Source organism: Saccostrea cucullata, unplaced genomic scaffold (assembly GCF_032062105.1).
Source record: "Saccostrea cucullata isolate Sc308-1 unplaced genomic scaffold, CSIRO_AGI_Scuc_v1 ctg6806, whole genome shotgun sequence".
NCBI lineage: Eukaryota > Metazoa > Mollusca > Bivalvia > Ostreida > Ostreidae > Saccostrea > Saccostrea cuccullata.
The window spans coordinates 76,044-96,214 of record NW_026939850.1 but is presented as its reverse complement, the minus strand read 5'-3'; the positions used below and the strand labels follow the sequence as shown (position 1 = coordinate 96,214).

The window sequence follows — 20,171 nt, the reverse complement described above, 5'->3', positions numbered from 1 at the left end:
TCCTTCAATTTACGCAGAGAGGAAAATTCAAAAAGATATTTTCCTGTGGTGAGTCGGTTTAAAGCGAATGACAGCTTTACGAGTGTTGGAGGCATATTTGGCAAAACACCACTGCCAATTAGTTCCATTCTATTTTGTGCAAAAGAGGCCTCAACGAGTTTTGTTTTACGCAAGTTTTTGATATGGGAAATTGTCATCATCGTTCCAACACCAAGTGAACAGTGTATATACTCTAATGGATGTTTCGTTCAAACCAAAGGTAATGTTCGGGAGAGAGGCAAATCCTAGTTCCTTATTGTGAGAAATATCAAGTTTTTCCAAGTGCTTAAGCAGTTTGAAGGGTCCTCTATCAACATTAGATATCTTACAAGCACTGATATCAATATCCCTCAGAAAAGGTGTATTCAAGAAGAAATCTTCAGATAAACTTCTAATATTACAAATGCCTGTTTTTCCTGATATGTCAAGAATGGAAAAGTTTTGAAGTTGTTTGAATTCGACACCAAAACTAAAATTGAAAGGGATGTCAATTTTGAGTGTTTTTAACGAAACAAGTTTGGAAAAAGCACTGTCAATTGAACTTGAACTGAGGCTAATTTTTGAATTCTTCTTAATGTTCAAAGTTTCCAGTCGGCTAAGAAAAAGAAATAAGGGTAGTAAATGGATTCCGATAGCGTGAGATAATTTTGCTCCAGATCAAGATGTTTTAAAACTTCTTGTCCATTGAATGGGTTACCAGGGAGAGCAGAAATATTGTTTCTCGACAAATTAATGAATTCGATTTTGTTTGGAAATTGCCATTGAATTTTTTTAATATAATTTTTACCTAAATCTATCCACACTGTATCCTCTGGAAGTGAGATGATTTGAAATGTCTTGCCAAGTCGAGCACTGCAATCAATTTTCTGTCCTTTTTTAAATTTGTGCAGTTGCAGAATTGACATAAATTTGAATCCTCTGTAACCGTCCATGCCTTTTCATAGTAATACATGTAGAAACATACATACAATATCCAGTGATAAGCATTCATGATTCATTAAACCTGTTTCGTTTTTCGCTAAAACATACCAAAGAACACATTTTATCCACAAAAATGGTTATAAAACTTAAATTACATCGACACATTTTTATACCATTGTTTTTCTTCCTGGGTGATACAGAAATTGAATTTCTCTTGAAAGTACTAATTAGATAATTAAATATGTATAAAAAATTTTGATCACTTTAAATAAGGATATATTTTTTAATTGCTTACAAGACAAGAATATGTGCATGTATTTCTGATTACATTTATGTTTATAATATATATGATCCTTATGACCCTGATGCGAAAAACATTTAACCTTCATGTATATATATATAAGGATATATATTTTTTAAACCCCGATGATCTGCGCCAAACCCCGATGGCACGCTGTCTTTACGGACGCTAAAGTCCGATGGTCACGCCAAACCCCGATGGCTCGTTTCCTATGAGACGCGCGACGCTAAAGTGCGATGGACTGAATATGGTACAATGTATTTCTGATTACAAAATTTGATTTAGTATTTGGCCTGCTTACAATTTTACTGATTTTGCTTATTGTTTTTGCCCATCAGAGCTATTAGGGTTAGTCCTTGTACATCATTCGACTGCCCACGTGGCAAAGATGGTTGGAGCATCTTTGCTTAGTCCTGTACCCATCCAAGATACATTGCTTATGCTTGTTTTTCGACTGATAAGTGTTAGTCTCGCACCTATATCCAAAAGATTAGGGTTAGTCCTTACATTCAATATTTATTTGTATTTTATTTCAAACAAATCGGGTCTTGGCATGGTGCGTAGCAGTACTATGACGTCATAAACGTAAATTGTTCCGCACCATTTGATCCATAAAAATATTTTAGTCCCATCGCACTTTGGATATATATATATATATATATATATATATATATATATATATATATATATATATATATATATATATATATATATATATATATATATATATATATATATATATATATACAAAATTAACTGTTATGTGAATTTAATGCTTTCACTTTAAAAAGTGTAATACAAAATATATATGTATAAATTCGCTATTAATGTGCATACTTCAAAATATTCTTGTTAAGATAAAAAGTAAAAGTTTTTAACAAGTGTTATGGACAAATCTAAATATATATATATACATGTATGACGGTTTAGGAATTATAACCTTTAATCAAACAGATTTCTATTCAAAACATTTCTTTATTCTTCTTAAAAACATTCTAAGACTTAAGTGAATTTTATGGTGGCGGGGCTTATGCTTTCCTGAATAGTATTTATTTTCTGTAGGTTAATGCAAAGAAATATTGAATTATTTCAGATAATTAAAACCCTTTCTGTGGTAGATAAATCAATTTTATAATCATTAGATCCCTAATAATCTCATTTAAAACACAAACAAGTATTTTCATTTAAAATTATTTTTTAAAGAATTTCAAAACATGATGGCATCACATCAATCTTATATTTTCAAATAACATTCGAAGTGTACATATCTTTGCACGAATTAACACGAACTTCTAATTACACTTTTTAATTAATGGGATATCGAGGGTATATATCGCGAGTTTTAAGCACTAATTTATCTAATAATAATCTGAGAGATTGAAATTCATCGTAATGTTTAATTTTTTTTTTTTAAAAGCTATACAGAGAAAAAAAGCAAAATCGTAAAGTCTCAGGGTTTTCATTCGTTATCAATTTATTTGTTGCATTTCTTAAGTTTAAAATCAGTTCTAAAACGATGGGATCAAAAGAAAACACGTTAAGTATGAATTCATTATAGACATGAGTTCATTAACAACATGTAACATCGCGCATTACTTAACAACACTTCAAATTTAATCTAAGAAAAAAGAATTCAACTCAAAAACATGTTTTGAAAGTTCTAAAAAGATGAACTATTTATAAGAGGTCAGGTCACCCTTCTGTCAACGTTCTACCCAGATCATGGAAAAGATTTAAGACATCTTGAGCTTTATTATGTCAATATTCGCGTCTCGTTTGATCTGAGCTTTATTATCAAGTTACTGTTATAATAATATATATTTATTATGTCAATATTTAGTGATTAATTTTAAAATATTTTAGGGTTCCTTTGATAACTAGATACCATTCCGTCTTTATGAACCTCAGCGTAACCTTGAAAATGAACCAATCAATTCTCAATTCAAACAAAATAATGGTAGGGGTTTTTAAAGAACCTCCACTGGCTGCATATAAACGCCCAAGGAACTTAGAGGATATTGTAGAAAGAACCAGGTTAGACAATTCTACATCCAACGTGTGTTTTAATCTTTCTCTGACAGAAGATGCTTTATCTGTAAGCATAGATCCGACACAGACAGTTTTAACAGCCCCCTTGCAGGCAACAGTTACAGAATACTTTTAAATTTATCCAGTCAAACAAACAACTGTTCATATTCCATTAATTGCAAAGTTTGTTGCAAACAGTATGCTGGAGAAAGGGCAGATCTTCGTAGAAGAATCAGTAAAGTCCGTACGACCGTTAAGGCCATTTAAAACTCAATGAACCCGATAGAGAACATTTCAACTTGAGGATGACAAATGGTTGGTCTTATATTTTTGAAGTCGATAATTCTAGTGTTGTTGGCTCAGAACAATGGCATGAATAATCCTCTGGTAATAATTCTAGCATTCCTAATCATCTGCATATGGTCCTGTTACATATTCTGTGCAATTCAGGGATAGCAAATGTTGCAGATGACACCATTGTGAAACATTCATCAAAATGGCACAAACTCCAAAAACGATCCTGTGCAGTGTTACGCTTGGTCTGTCATATTGTTAGCAAACATTAGGTGATCCATGCTGTTGGTATATGTTTTAAAGGTTATATATGGTGCAGTGCGTAAAATTAGAACATCTTGCAATCATAGACTATGTTATTTCTGCTTCCAGTCGATTGATAACCATTTTTTGATATGCAATATTCATACGCAGCATTTTAACTAGCGTAAATCTACATAAAAACAGAAATATGGAAAACCTCATCTTTAGATAGCGATTTTTTTACCCGAAGGCTTTGTATTGGAAATCAAGGGGGGAAATTAAATATTTTGCAAATGCAGGTCTTTCATTTTGTTTGTGATATTTATATAATTGATGTACAGTTAACCATAGCGTTAAAAAATTACGCATTTTACTCGAATGAATCCTTTCCATTCAAAAAATGTATGACAAAACTACTTGTTGTTACATTTTTACTGTTCCTATTATGTTTTTTGTTCTTTTTTAAATTGAATAGTATACATGTATTAACAATTGTGCAACAAAACAAAACAAAAAATATATAGGCAATTAAATTTTTCCTGTCAAAAATTGTGCGATAGCCTTTTATTAAGGTTTAATCACAAATAAATCTTTCAATTGCAATTTTCATTTATTTTCCATCAACATGGAATTGAATATAGACACAAGTGTATATTTTGAAATTACATTTTACATGTTCTTTAAAATCGTCTTATGTCCAGATGCATTACAAGTAAGGACTTTTTATAATACGGACCAGATCTTCCCAGAAGGCTTCCCGTAAGCATGAGTCTTCGGGAGGATAGTCAATGAAATATCTCTGATCGATAAAATCTTTTATTTTCATATTACATCCACCCTCAAAAATATCTGGCATTAGAATGAGATGGACGTATCCCAAATATCCTCTCTCTTTTATGCTTTCCATTTTTGCCATGTTCATTTCATATGTTCGCCATCTTGATTTTAGATACGCTTTTGATATAACACAAATAGTTTTCCTACTGTTACTTATAGCTTTCATGATATTATGAATTTTGCCATCACCTAGATGAAAGTGAATATCACGCAAAAAGAGTTTTAATCCATTTTCCTCCAGTTTGGGTTTTAATTTCTGAAAGACAAACGCCCTGTCACATCCGACATATGAGATGTATGCATGGTAGGAATATGACAAATTGCTTAGCATTATGCAAGAATTACCCTCTGCTGAATCGTAAGAAAACTCATCTATTCCATCTGACTTTAAAACTAAACCAGATATTTCAGCCCCATCTTTTCTAGCAATATCACATGCATTTTTTCTTTTATGTTTATACAGGAAATATCTTATGTGCCAGATGTTTGTCCTGATTATCTGTGCAACAACGAAACACACAATAAAAGTAATTATTATTGACGAAATAATTATCCAGATTTGTAAATCCAAACAGTCAATTCTGAGTCTATGTAGTGATTGTTCAAACTCATTGAAATCAAAACGTGTATTTACATCCGAGAAAAAGTACCTTTCAACGTGTAAGAAGTAATCCTTGTTACGCAACATCCATTTCAGGAAGTCTAAGTTTTTACAAGTACAATGCAACTTATTGTCGAGAAGACTTATTGATACCTTTGTCCTAGAGAAGATGTATGAAAGTGAATCCATTGTTTGAACTGAAAAGGTAGTAATTCGATTATCTGAGAAATCGATGGAAAAAAGATTAATCATATGTTTGATCCTAAAATTCACATCGGACAGCTGATTGTGATTAAGTTTAAGAACTTTTAATTTAGCCAGGGATTGAAAAATACAGTCTGGTAAATTCGAAAGCTTGTTGCTGGATAGATCAAGAACTTCTAATTGAAGTTGATTTTTAAATATCTGGTATCTGAAGTCTAATTGTATTGAACGTGCCAACATGTTTCTGGCCAAGCTCATATATTTCAGTCTCTTGCCACTTGCTGTAAAAGCTGGAGATATACTAAAGCAAAAGTTATTCGACAAATCCACTCGTTCAAGCCTTTCAAACCCAAATAGAGGTCGATTCCAAGAAAACAAGAAATTGTTCTGTGCGTACAAATTCTTCAGATTGTTTGCACTTATCCTTAATTTCGGTATTCTGCCGTACAATTTGCTAGAATTTGCATAGAATGTTTCAAGTTTCGGTGGCATATACACTGTTATATTTGAAGAACGACGAAATTCAAAATATGACTTTGAATATCTTGCACTCAGTGACTCTTGAGATTTCAACTCTTTGTTTTCGTTGCATTTTTCAAAGACAAAGGAAAAATACTTTGGTTGCTTCAAAAGAAAGGTCATATCTAATTCCTTCAAATTATGCAGGGTGTGAAATTCAAATAAATAAATTCCTGTTGTAAGACGATTAAGCGCAAAAGATAACCTCTCGAGGGATTTCGGCATGTTCGGAAAAACCCCTTTACCAATAAGCTCTATCCTGTTGTGTGCAAATGAGAGTTCAATGAGTTTTGTTTGTCGTAAGTTTGCGATATGTGACACGGTTAGCTCTGTACCTATTCCTATAAGACAACGGATAGCGTCAGCACGAAAAGTTCGAATAGAAGTTTCTTTTAGACCATAAGTAAGGTTTGGGAGAGAGACAAATTCTTATTCTTCATTATGAGAAATGTCGAGATTCTCCAAGTGTCGAAGAATTATAAATGGTCTTTCATCCACTTTAGATATTTTGCAATTACTTAAGTCAATTCTCTTTAGATAGTGAATATTGTTGAAAAAGTTTTAGGAAAGATATTTAACATCACAATGTCCAGTTATTCCGGAAACATCAAGATTCTGTAAATTCTGAAGAGATTTAAACCCCCCACCAAAGAACGAGTGCACTTATGGGCCCCGGTAAAATGTGAAAAATAAACAATCAAATTAAGTAAAAATTTTCATCTCAAATCATTAATTGATATCTAAACAATACGATTCAACAAATTTTACCGCTGAAATCCACGAATATACAAAGAACAAAACTATATAATGTGGTAAAGGTCAGCCGACATTTGCAATTTTCTATAGTAAATCGAGAACGGTCATTCGTTTCAAAGCCTTTGTTAACCATGAGCCTAACGTTGTGCAAACTTGTGCGAATGACAAAAGACGCATATTACATTCATAAAACTTGTGTGAAAGTATGAAATTTGCACACAATTATGCTCGTACTTAAAATATTAAAAATGTATAAAATGTACACTGTTTTTCCTATAGCAAGTGAGAGCTATTTACCTGAGTGTATGACCCATGTTGAACCCACGTGTGGAATAAATTATTCAAAGTACTGATAGTCACGTGAGTTCTACCCAGGTAAACATTCCTCAAAAGTGCTCACTGTAAAACATAGGCAGGTTCTGTTTCAGTTAGTAAAAGTCGTGCAACTTAGAGATGTTTGTATGTATTTGTTTTTAAGAACACTGGAGGTTAATGAGATCTAAGTGTCGTTCATAAAGTGTCAAACATTTTTAACCTTCATGCAAGACAATGAAACAGGTTTTGAAAGCCACCTATAACACTCCTTTTTAATTTCAAATTCAATGAAACTATTATTGTAATTTCTCAAATGCAGAGTACCAATTTCTTAGTTTAATTATTTTAGATACAGGCAACTACACAACTTCATTCCATATTTTTAAAAACAGGTTTGGCGCAAGAAATATCATGCTGCAAACGCGCCCGCCTATGATCAACCATCAGATTGTTCAAGTATCGATTTAAATATCTATTCCCTTTATTTACATAAACGAAACTCGGTACGACTTTTCCGGATTCATTGGGTATATCCAAACCCTTTAAAATATTCAATTGTTTCAAATCCACGCTGATTTAAGTGGCGCTTAACATGCTTTTTGATTAGAAATATCCAGTGGTATCTGACTATTACCGATAGAGAACAATTTGTTTATATATTCTGAAGTAAAATGGCACATAAAAAATGCCCATTAAATATTGCTTAAGTGCACTTGTCCTTTGTACAATAGAACTTATTGCAAATATGATGCATATAAAGAGAATCTTAAGATACCTGCGTAATTTTCTTTCAGTGGATTGAAAAGAATTTAATTAGATATACCGCAGAATTATGATCCGGTGGGAAAAAGTACGTCTACAGTATATCAGAAATGTACAAATGTGTGTTATTGCAATATATCAAATCAAACACTTATGTATTGCTGCCAGTAGGACTCGATACAGAAGAGTGCAATAAATAGAATAACAAAATGTAATTCTTCTGTGTTTATATTTTTATTCAAAATATTTTAGGGTTTTTTTTTCAAATTAGACTGACATATTTAAAAATGAATAAGATTTATTTTACAGCACTAAATTACGTATTCTATAAGAGGAAATTCGCTTTCAAGATTTTTATTCCATTTATCTTCTAAAATGATACATACCTACACGATATATACAAGTACATGGCACGCTTGCATTGATTTTCTTTTTTTTTCGTAAAATCTTCTGAAGAATTCAAGAAAGAATTATACTCCGATGTTCTTCTTTCATGTATGTACTTCAGTTGTCAATTTGGTGATTAATTCAGAATGAATAAAATGTAATTGTTTATCTAATTTAAATTTTGGAATGCACTAGTTTGAATTTAAATTGAGATGCTGGTAAAAACTCCAAGAAACGTAGGGAATTTTAAGGTATTTTAATTCTTTAGAACATGATTCTTTATTCAACTTCTTTATCATTTTTATAAATTGATTTTATTTTTTACAGGAAAACATGCTTTCATACTTTCTACCCCTCCTGTTCGTCTTTTTGATTTAAAAATGCAGAGAAAAAAAATACCATTGTATGCCTTTTGTAAGGTGATTGCTGAATAGTGTCACAAGAGGCCTTATAGTTTGCTAAAATCCATTTGTAGAAGAATTCATCGATCAAAGCCCAATGTGTTTCTGCATTGATTAGGATTTTTTCCAGTCTTATTCAAAACTTTTAAAATAAGAAATATCGATTAGAATAACATTAAACAAGTTAAACTCCAAGGTATGAATGATTCTTTTCATCCTTTCTCGTGCTACATAAGGAGCTAAACAAACTTTCTTAACTATCAATAGTTTATATTTCTGGACGATTTTTCTTACGTTTTACAGGCATGTCATTCGGCTATATTTACCAAATAAAAGTTGATAGGTATGTATATTTATGATTATATAAAACAATTGGCTCACGTTTGTGGTGTATAATCATGTAGAAATTGTAATATGTCTTGATTGACAATGAATTTCCAATAAATATTAAACATAAGTTCCTTTTCACTTAAATAATTCTGTCATAGTCAGTTTATTGTGTGATTATTCAACTCGTTAAAATGTCCGGTAAAATGATAAAGATTATTTATTGAATGTATGTTGTTTAACGTTCCTCTCGATTATTTTTTACTCACATGGATCAAGAAAAGGGGGTTGGCGCTAATTGAAAACAAGCATTCTGAGAGTATTGCATAAGCAATACATGTCCCCTAGCGGGTTCCCCTTTTTCTTCAGGATATCATTTTATAATGTTCAAAAGCGATGTCCAAGGTAAAACTGAAAGATTTTCAAGTTGTAAATGCCTTAAAACTAATAAAATAATCCACATTAAGACGAAAATTCAACTCATTTTTCCATCGTCTTTTCCTCGCTTCATATTTTTGTCGACAATCGGAAGTTAGCGCAGTTCGAACCCGATCTTAATTAAGCGATTATGAAAAATATTCAAAATGCCATAATTCTGTCAAAAATCAATGAAGCGAAGCGAAATTCAAACTTGATCTGTAACTCATTAAGATACACTCACATACCAAAATTCAGCTCAATATCTGCAAGCGTTTAGAAAAAAAGTGCGGAAAACCAAGTGGGACAGACAGACGGGGACAGCTAGACGGACAGACAGACAGACAGACAGACAGACGGACGGACGCAGAGGAAACCTATAGTCCCCCCAGGTTTCACCGGTAGGGGACTAATAAAGATTACTTACTTGAGAAATATTTAAGCACTGCACATTCACAAAACTATTTTTTCATTATTTTTGTTTCATTAATTTGACTCTTTTCACAAATGCATAATTTTCGACTCATGATCAAGTCATAAATTGTATGGGATGGAAAAATTAGTATTTTTACTAACATTTCTGGCAATTGCCGTTAACGAAAGTTTCGACATAAATACTTTATTTAAGTATTCTAAGATTATGCGAAAAAAAGTACAAATAATATTAATTTATGTTCCCAAAATGCCATGAAAAAAGAAAAATGTATATTGAAGGTGAGTTTTATTGGTCAAAATAAAGGTTTTGATCAATAAACAAAATTGTAGATAATATCTGTATCTAACTGATGGATATCTATAATACGTATTATGTATCACTTGTATTATTATTTTTGTTACAATTTTTGGTTTACAAAACTGATATTATTTTAGTAGCTTTTAGCCTACTTAGTTTTAATCGTTTATTGGTTATATTAAGGGGAGGCAGGACCTTTAGCTGAAAAAATACCTGTCATTTAATTTTTTCATATTTTGTATATATCTTATTTAGTATGTCCCACATACTATAAAGCAGACATATCAATAGGTTTCTAAACTTATTTCTGAGATATTGAGTGACAAATACCATATCCCATAGTGTCTGAACAGAGTTTTGATTCTCCGTGTTTCTGGGTCCATTACTCGGTCGATAATTGAATTTTTTCAGCATAGATATAAAATATGCCAGCGGAAATGTGTCTTTTAAAATATTTCAGAGTATGAATAGGGTTAAAAATTCGAAAAAGCAAGATTCTTTTGTAACACCACATCTGGAGACGAGAATTTACGAACTTTTTAAGACAACTTAAACAATAAAAAAAATTAATTTGGAAAAATCCTATCATTCAATATTTGAAAATTGACGTCGAAGTTGAAGTTCATCATTGTATTGATTAACTGTAAAAATATTGATTGGTGAAGCTGAGCTCAATATTGCATGGGGCAAAGTTAAACGAGACATGATCATGAGAAAAACGTGTCATGTTTACATTTCTCGAGTACGGGAAAAACCCAACTATGACGTCACACATTTCTGAAATAAGCGAAATAAGACATACCCATAGAACATTCCGTCAAAAACCATGTAAAAATATTTTTTGCGTTCTGAAATTCACAAAATACCCCACCATGTACAGATTTTGGCCCGTTTTTATGATTTTATACTACCCGTTTTTACCATGTATGATCTTAATGTACTAAGAGATCCACTATGACGTCAACGGCGCACTGGACGTGCAGTGTAGGGCAACGGAAGTGTGGATTAATCTATTCCGTGATTTGATAATATTTGCAAGAAATCTTAAATGTTTTCAGATATTTTTATACTAGATGGTGAACGCAAACAAACAGTTAAAAAATTATACAAGTACTGTGGTTTCAATCTCGTTTTGTACATATTTTATCAGCGATTATGACGTTATTCAACTGAGTCACATGACCATACATCCTTCGTCCCCTTAAGATACTATTTTATTATAATGCAAGGCTGGGCATACTGTAAATTCAAATATTTTCGACAGGTCTAATATTTTAGGATTGAAAGGAGACTACATGCAAAAGTTTGTGGGGATATGTTTTCGTGGTCTGAGCGGGTTAGGTAGTAATAAGTTTTTTGGGATTTAAAAACTTATAATGTGGTGAAAAATTCTCGAAACGGACATTTTATAACAAAAAATAAATAATCAAACAAACAAACCTAAGAAAAGTTAAAATTGTAGATTTATTGATACTGTTTTCCTAGGAAATTTCTAAATAATGATAAGTATGCATAATTTCTCATACGGTCAGGCGACTGGATGTTTGTTGCTTTAAATAGAAATTGTAATCTTCAAATGAGTACGAGAGAATATTTCTCGGCCCATATAGCGCAGTGATTAAAGAATAAAGAATTGATCATCGTGTCCTTGGATTGATTCCTTCTACTAGGAAAAACATCCGTATTGATTACACATTATATTAATTTAAGAGCTTCAGTCAAGTCTATGATCATTCCTACAAATTTAATTTGTATAGAAGTTATCTGCTTAGTACACGATAAGAGGTGGAAATTTTAAATTTGATGATTATTTTATTTTAAAGAAATATTTTTTGGTATTTCAGCCGATTGTGTTCCATGAAGTTGATGATATCCACACCATGCATTTGCTAAAATTCAAGTCAGTGTTCTAAACGTCATGATTATGAAGTTATACAATTCTACTGCATCATCTGTAAAATGGTCTACGTGCACAATGTAAAGAGAGCCATCTTGTCAACATCTATGCCAAACGTCGTTTAATGGTTTTGTTGGAAACACATATTGTAATCTTTTCAATGCGATGTTAAGTATGACATGTGTTTTTTGTCAAAGTGACCCAGTATACTACTGCAACACTTGTAAACATGATCTGTGCTTTCTCTGTAAATTAAATCATGATTTTTATGTTAGGCCTTATTTTCATGATGTTTTTAAATATCCCGATAGCAATTATTGCACCATGCACTCGGCAAAAATCAGCACCCAGTGTAAAATATCAACGTGTCCTCAGTGTCAAGGGGAGACAGAATTCTACTGCAAGACCTGCAAGATTCATATGTGTCTTACCTGTAAAGAGATGCATATGTTTGATTTAAATACCACATTCCATGATATTGTGTTTTACCGTGAAAAAATAAAGTCATCATAAAGCAAGAGGCGTGTGTAAAACATCCAGACATGAAGTATGAAATGTTTTGTCTCTCATGTAAACTACCGGTCTGCTTTCAATGTAAAACAAAAAGAAAACACAAAATCATAGACATTAGAACATTATATCAAGCAAAGCATCGAGAACACAAGGATATCTTTCAGAACATCAGAAGCACAGCTCTTTTTAACAGCCGTTTTCTTCTAGCAGGAATTAAATCTGATATAAATACTTTCCATAAAGAAATTTCTTATTGTCATTCAATGACGTCGGCAAAAGCACGGACACTAATGAACCTCACTGACAAAGTGGTTACTGAGGTTCTACAGTTTTTGACTAATAGATTACCAAAGCAGGAGAAAAAAATGAAAAGACAAATTGTCAGCACGGAAAAACTTGAAAAACTATTTGAACATTTAGCTAATAGGTCTGTACAATTTTTATTATTCTTTAAGAATGTTCGCGTCTCTAGGTTGAAGTACATTCCAAATCTTACTGAACATGTACGACTTTTTATGAGAGAAGGAATCAATACAGAACATGTGATTAAATTGAGCGAAATCCGAATAACAGAGACAAGAAAACGACAGGTTAAAAATGAATGTCTGTTGAAACTGATGCTTACACCTGTCTTATACGTAGCGGTCAGAGTGACGGGAGTTCGGGGCGTAATGCATATTTCTATTGTGACTTCAGACCAGGTATGGATCAGTGATGTTTACAATAATCTCATTTTGATTAACAGAAAAGGTACAATACTTCATCATCTGGAAGATATAGAGAGTTATTACAGAGGAGTACACGCAGTAAACAGTGCGCGCAATCTTTTTTACATAGACAGAAATAATAATGTTAACAAGCTGTCCGAAGACAATGAAGAGCGATCTACACTATTAATGGAAATAGGGACATGGGAACCACGTTGTATCTATTGCTCTTCCTCCACTGATAATATACTGGTTGGGATGTACAACACTAATACTAATAGGGGCAAGGTAACACGTTATAATGATGGTGGAAAACACATACAGACAATACAACACAGCAACACAGGTCTTGAACTTTATGGTATGCCTATTTTTATCACAGATAACAACAATGAAGATGTTATTGTGTCTGACTCGCTTCGCGGAGTAGTGGTAACAAATCGCGGTGGAATTCATCGTTTCTCTTATACAGGCCCTTCATCAGGAGTACGCTTTTTGCCGTATGGAATCTGTACAGATGCACTTGCACACATCCTGGTGTGCGACCTTTACAGCAACACGGTACATATGATTGATAAAGAAGGCAATTTCTTGTCAAAGATTCTGACGAAACAAAATGGGATAAGTAGGCCACGGAGTTTGAGTTATGATTTTAAAACCCATCTTTTATGGGTTGGATCGTGGGACGATAATGTTGTGCGTATATACAGATATATAAAGAGGCAGGACTTACCGATATTAAATTGCAATTAGTTCAGTTTATATTTGAACAAAAAGGACTATGAAAAAGGTCATACTAATAAGTAAAAATGTATATTATAGTCCATTATATAGTATATACCAACTTTTATTTGCAATGACTTAATTTCTCAATTTACAGGGGGAAACTACTTCACGACGATTAATTTTCGTTCACGTCATTTTTGATTTTTTGGTAAAGGAGAAAGAGATTTTTAGGACCGGTTCGTGGCAACACATATTCGCGATGACGAGGCTCTCGCCAACCCCGCTCCCGAAAATTTCTTGCATGCGAATTAAATATAAAGTTATCGCGATTTTAAATCAGAAATAAGACAGTAAGTAAATTGTACATACGAGGAGTGATCAAAGAGTTTTACTGACTATTTTTATTTGTATAAAATAATATATTTGATTAGAATAAAATTTGGTACAAATATAGCTATACACAAGTTCTTTAAACTACATATACTGAATAATGTTTTCCTTCGTGTTTGTGACGTCACATTGTGAAAATATGTGTATATGACTTGTGAAAAAAAAATGGTTGACGCGGTGGAACATATGTACTCGTTCAAGGAACGGTTGTAAAGTTTAAGGTATATCTTGGACATGTCTTTTCAGTGGCGTATAATAATGTGTACACAAGAGACTTCCTAGAAATTTAATTAATGATTGAATTTGTTTTGGTAGAAGGAAGGGGGTACTTAAAAATGATATATGATTGTTCCATTCCAAGTGAAAGCAAGTTTGAAAAAGAGAGGTGCTGTCTTATAAAAGTTCTCCAATTAACTAACAGAAAATAGTTAAACATCTAACAATATTATAATTCTAAACACATTGGATATGATAAAAATGAGGCATCCATTCTGTATTAACCTTGAATAAACGACTTTTCCGAGACAGAGTATTTGGGTTTTGATGGTCACCATGCTCATTCTGGGAAAAGTAATTCTTATTTACCCATTCTGTGTTCGAGATCTGACGAATGAACTGTAAAATTTACTTGCATGGAAAAAAAATACATGTATAAGACTCAGAAAATCTGTTAAGCTTTTGTGAAGAAACGCTACGGAGCCGGCCATATCACGTGATTCGCGCATGGGTAGAATGGTGGCAGATGTGCGTTAAAATCGGAGTTCGAGATACGGTACCGAAGTTCAACTGTTATTCATAATAGAAGATAGTTAGATAGATATTTAGATAGATATTTATTTGGTATACTACACATACGTTGCAATATTCACAATATAATTTGATATATATATATATATATATATATATATATATATATATATATATATATATATATATATATATATATATATATATATAAAGATGGCATTAAACAATATAATGAATATAAATTAAGAAGTCAGGTGTACTAAAATTGGGTCAGCTTCGGTAATAACTATAGAGTCATTGTACGATAAAATGACCAATTCAGAGAATAATATAGCAAGAAAATAAAAATGTTTCAAATAGCCAGTTGAACAATATGATTCATTATTGAACAAATCAATGCACTTGGAAAAAAATATTCACAAATCTGGAATCTTTAACTTTTTATACAAACAATTAAAATACACCACTGGTTTTAAGATGATGTTACGGAAGTTACTGCTTTAACATGCCTTATTATTTCATTGTTATTATAAGTGTACTCGATCAACTTTACTTAATTCTTTTTTATGTTTATAAGAAACGCTAAAGTATGATTTTTTTTTAATTTTGCATAATTTCGACTTTAAGCTATATTTTGGAGAAATATCGCCATGGACGTTAATGGTTATGGCACTTAATCTTCAGTTAAAAAAAGTTGAAATTCTCAACATAAGAAAAAAAAAATTACGTTTATTTTCAAGATGTTTATCAAAAGTATGAAGTATTTCGCTCACTAAATAATTAGAATTTTTATACCTTTCAAAAGCAGTTATAGTTATGAATTATCATTACAGAAGTGGATCTTTAAGAGAGATAATTGGTTTTGACTTCAATTTGTTATGTCGAAAATGTAATTTGTAAAAGTATCTGACTCTCAACTAGAATCGATATTACGTTACATGGTCACCTTCAGATATGTTTCAATTCTTTGTATTTATATTTAAAGCACTACATAATATGTAGCTCAAAAAATTATTAATCTTGGAATCAAGCCAATTCACCGAACTTTTTTTTTTCTTGAATGGAGGTAGCTAGTAAAAAAAAATTCAAATGACCCTAACAAATTTTGGTAAGCCAGGAAAATGGAAATTATCGAAATTTTCAATGAGAAATTTTAACAACTTCAGTAACTGTAGCAAAAAGTTTGAAGGGGGGGGGGGGTAACCCGACTTTCAATGAACAATTTCCATAGCAAAAAAACTCAGTCTGTAAAAGTTTTACATATTAAGTGCCATAAAACTTGTTGGCTGCTTTCAGAACAAACAACTGTAGGTGAAATATGGTTAAAATTATGGGAGAGCCATTTTTTTGCATTTCTGTTGTTGACAAATCTTACGAGTACTGCTTAGTAGTAACATTTCTTAAAAATATATCGTGCAAAAAATTAGGTCTCGATACTCTGTCTTTACAAAATAATTCATGATCAGGAAACCCTAAAAACTATTGTTTTGCCTGTTTAAACCTAGGAAAATTGTTACATTCCACTAGCTGTTTTATCTGTGCTTTTATTAATGCGAAATGTATGACAAATCAGGATTTCTGAAAAGCCAAACTTGTCTAAATTAATATTGAAGTCATGTGATATTATAATATCTTCTTGAAAATTCATTTGTAAAGTGCCTAAATTTTGACACACAAATATTCCGCTGATTTCATTAAAATATATCTAAACATCGCTGCATTCTGTACATGGATATCAGAACTTAAAACGCACAACTATGAAATGAATTAATTTCTTGCGTTTATTTATTTTCTATAAAGATATAAGACATCAACTGTATTGACATATTTCCTGATGAACATTTTTGTTTTTGAAAGATGCTTATAATTATAATGCTAGATGTAAGTCTAATATTAAATTATATATATGATATTATGATTATATTATGATATTTACGTTATTATTTTAAAATACGTAAGATAGTAATATAATATATGAATCCACCAAAACATTTGGAACTCAGAGGAGAAGACTTTCAAAGACGATTCATTGCATTTCATAATATAAAAATGCTAACATAATAATCATTCATTTATGTAGAAAGCCCATTAACTAAATCATGATGCGGAGTTTGATCCGCAAAAAATGCTTTAGTTTTCTCCCTATTATTTTCACGAGTTCTTTATAATGCGAGTAAGATTTTCCCAGAATTCCTCCTACAGGGACGAATCTCCCGGTGGATAGTCAAGAAAATAATTTTCCTCGATAAAATCTTTTATAGCTGTGTCATAGCCCCCTTCAAACAAATCAGGCATCAGAATAAGCCGGACATATTAAAGGGATCCTCTTTCTTTAAAACATTCTATTTTCGCCATATTTAATTCACGCTTTTGACACCACGCAGATAGTTCTTTCACTCCTCCCGATTGTTTTACTGATGTTATCAATTTTAAAATAACCTATTTCGAAGTGAATATCACGGATTAATAACCTCAAACCTTTTGCCTCCAACTTTGGTTTCATTTTCTGGAATACGAATCTCCTATTCTCGCCTACATAGGATATAAATGCATGGTAAAAATATTGCTGTTGTCTTCACGTCTTTCCATATTGTTTTTCAAAGCTTTCATCAGCTATTGAACTCAGCAAATCAGGTTCTGTAAGCAGATTAGAAAGCTCCTCTTCTTTTATGGTTGAGGTTAAGCCGTCATTATGTCGTTTACTTTTATGCAGGAAATACCTTATGTGCCAGATATTTTTCCGAATAATTATCACAAGTATGACACCTGTTATGAGAGTATTCAGGACAGTTGTTGTACTTATCCAAACGTCATAATTCATGCAGTCAAGCTGGAGTTTTTGGAGAGATTGTTCCATGTAATGAAAGTTGAAATGATCACTGCGATCAGAACAAGAATACTTTTGAAAATTTAAGAAATGCATTCTGTTTTCATACAACCATGTCAAGAATTCTAGATTTTGGCATCTGAAATACAAGTTGTTCCTCAGTAAAGTTATCAATAATTTTGAATTTTTGAAGATATGGGAAAATGCTAACATTGTTTCATTTGTAAATCCCGTTAATCTGTTATCGGAGAGATCGATATAAGAGAGGTTAGTCATGTGACGAATTCTGCAGTTAACTCCGGTCAATTTATTGTGATTTAGTTTTAGTATTCTTAATTTTACCATGTTTTGAAAAGTACAGATTGGTAGATGAACAAGTCTGTTGTTTGATAGATCAAATTCTTCAAGTAATCGCTGATATTTAAATAATAGACATCTTCTGTCCATTTGAATCGGTCGAGAAAAAAAGTTTCTTGCAATGTTTAAGTATTTTAATCCTGTACCGCTTGCAGTAAAACGGGGAGATATTCTGAAACAGAAAATTACCTGATAAATCTAAATTCTCGACAACATCAAACCCAAACACAGGTTGATCCCAGGAAAAGAATAAATTATTCTGTACGTAGACGTTTCTCAATTTCGTTGCATTCGAGGTTAGTTTGGGAATCCCTCCATATAATTTGCTTGAATTAGCATAAAAAGTTTTAAGATTTAGAGGGAGGTAAATCGTTATGTTGGTCGAAAGTCTTTTTCTCTGAACGTTTAAATATTCCTGGTATTTCTTTTTACTAGATTTAACAGATATTTCAAAATCTTTCCTTTCGTTGCATTCCTCGAAAACTTCCGGAAAAAAAAAATGGTTTCTATTCTAGTGTCATGTTGTATTCCCTCAAGTTACGTAGAGAAAAGAATTCAAATAGATATATTACTGTTGTGAGTCGGTTTAGAGCAAAGGATAGTTTTTCTAATGTTGAAGGCCTATTTGGCAAAATACCTTTTCCTATTAACTCCATCCTATTTTGTGCAAAAGAGGCTTCAACAAGTTTTGTATACCGCAAATTCTCGATATGAGAAAAGGTCATCTTCGTTCCAATGCCAAGTGTACAATGGATATCGTTGGCGTAAAAAACTTTAATTGATGTTTCGTTTAGGCTAAATGTTGCATTTGGGAGAGAAGCAAATCCTAATTCCTTATTGTGGGAAATATCGAGTTTTTTCAAGTGTCGAAGCAATTTGAGGGACCCTTTAGAAATATGAGATATTTTACATTTACTTAGATCGATATCCTTCAGAAAAGGTATGTTTTTGAAGAAATCTGAAGATAAACTCATAATATTACAAAAACCTGTTATTCCTGAGGCGTCAAGAACAGAAAGTTTCCGAAGATTTTTAAATCCTTCACCAAAAGTAAAATTAAGTTAAACGTCAATTTTGAGTATTTTTAAAGAAACAAGTCTGGAAAAGGAATAGAAAATGTGTCAGAAACACACTTGTTACAATAGCCTGCTAACGTGTATTACTGCATTCAGAATTTAAAGTTATATTTATATCGATCAACGACTTTCAAATTGTCATTTGAAAGCAAAGAAAGAAAACCGTTAGATAATATAATATGAAGCAGAGACATTTATTTCATATTTTTCAGAAAGGCAATGGTATCGAATGTTTTCAATATGGTTTATAATCCCAACTTCTGGAAGTAAAAATGTGTGGGGGATAAAATCCGATCCATTCAGAGCTTATAACATAATTCAATTTCTTTTATTTATACCCGGTATTTCAATGAAAAAGATTAAACAGTCATGATGTTTTCTAATGAATTATTTTCTTAATGATGAAAATATATATGCATATTATACCTATACATTCAACTTTAGCGTGAATTTGATTTTTAAAAATAGACTTATTATTCAATAAATTTATCAGTTATTAAAAAAAACAACGCACCTGAGCTAGAGCATCGGAATATCTACTTATCACAGAATAATTTTTTTCAAGACACTTTCGATAACATATGGATACGCAAGCAGTTTACGTTAGAGAGAGAGAGAGAGTTCTGTTCCTTTGCAATTCTCTACAAATCAATCATTTCAGATTTTTTTAACCCGATAGAGAATACGGCTTCCAATTGCGGAATACATCTTGAAATTTTGTTATGAAGGCACCTAGTGGCGTTTCATAAATTGGGGAGAGGGCGGAGGGGGGGGGGGGAATTGACAAAATTCCAAAATAAATCCTGACCACAAAAGAAGATTGGAAAATTAAATTGAAAAGTGTTA

General features: G+C 32.0%; 1 protein-coding gene across 1 annotated transcript; it reads left to right on the top strand.

Annotated features, from left to right (window-relative positions):
• The first annotated feature begins 13,460 nt into the window (after positions 1-13,460).
• Positions 13,461-13,955, top strand: LOC134254119 (protein lin-41-like). The gene has a single exon (XM_062736669.1). The coding sequence runs from the start codon at positions 13,461-13,463 to the stop codon at positions 13,953-13,955; it is 495 nt and encodes a 164-aa protein (XP_062592653.1).
• Positions 13,956-20,171: the final 6,216 nt, after the last annotated feature.

Coding starts and splice junctions, on each gene's coding strand:
- LOC134254119 (XM_062736669.1), top strand. CDS start 13,461: ATGTACAACACTAATACTAATAGGGGCAAGGTAACACGTTATAATGAT.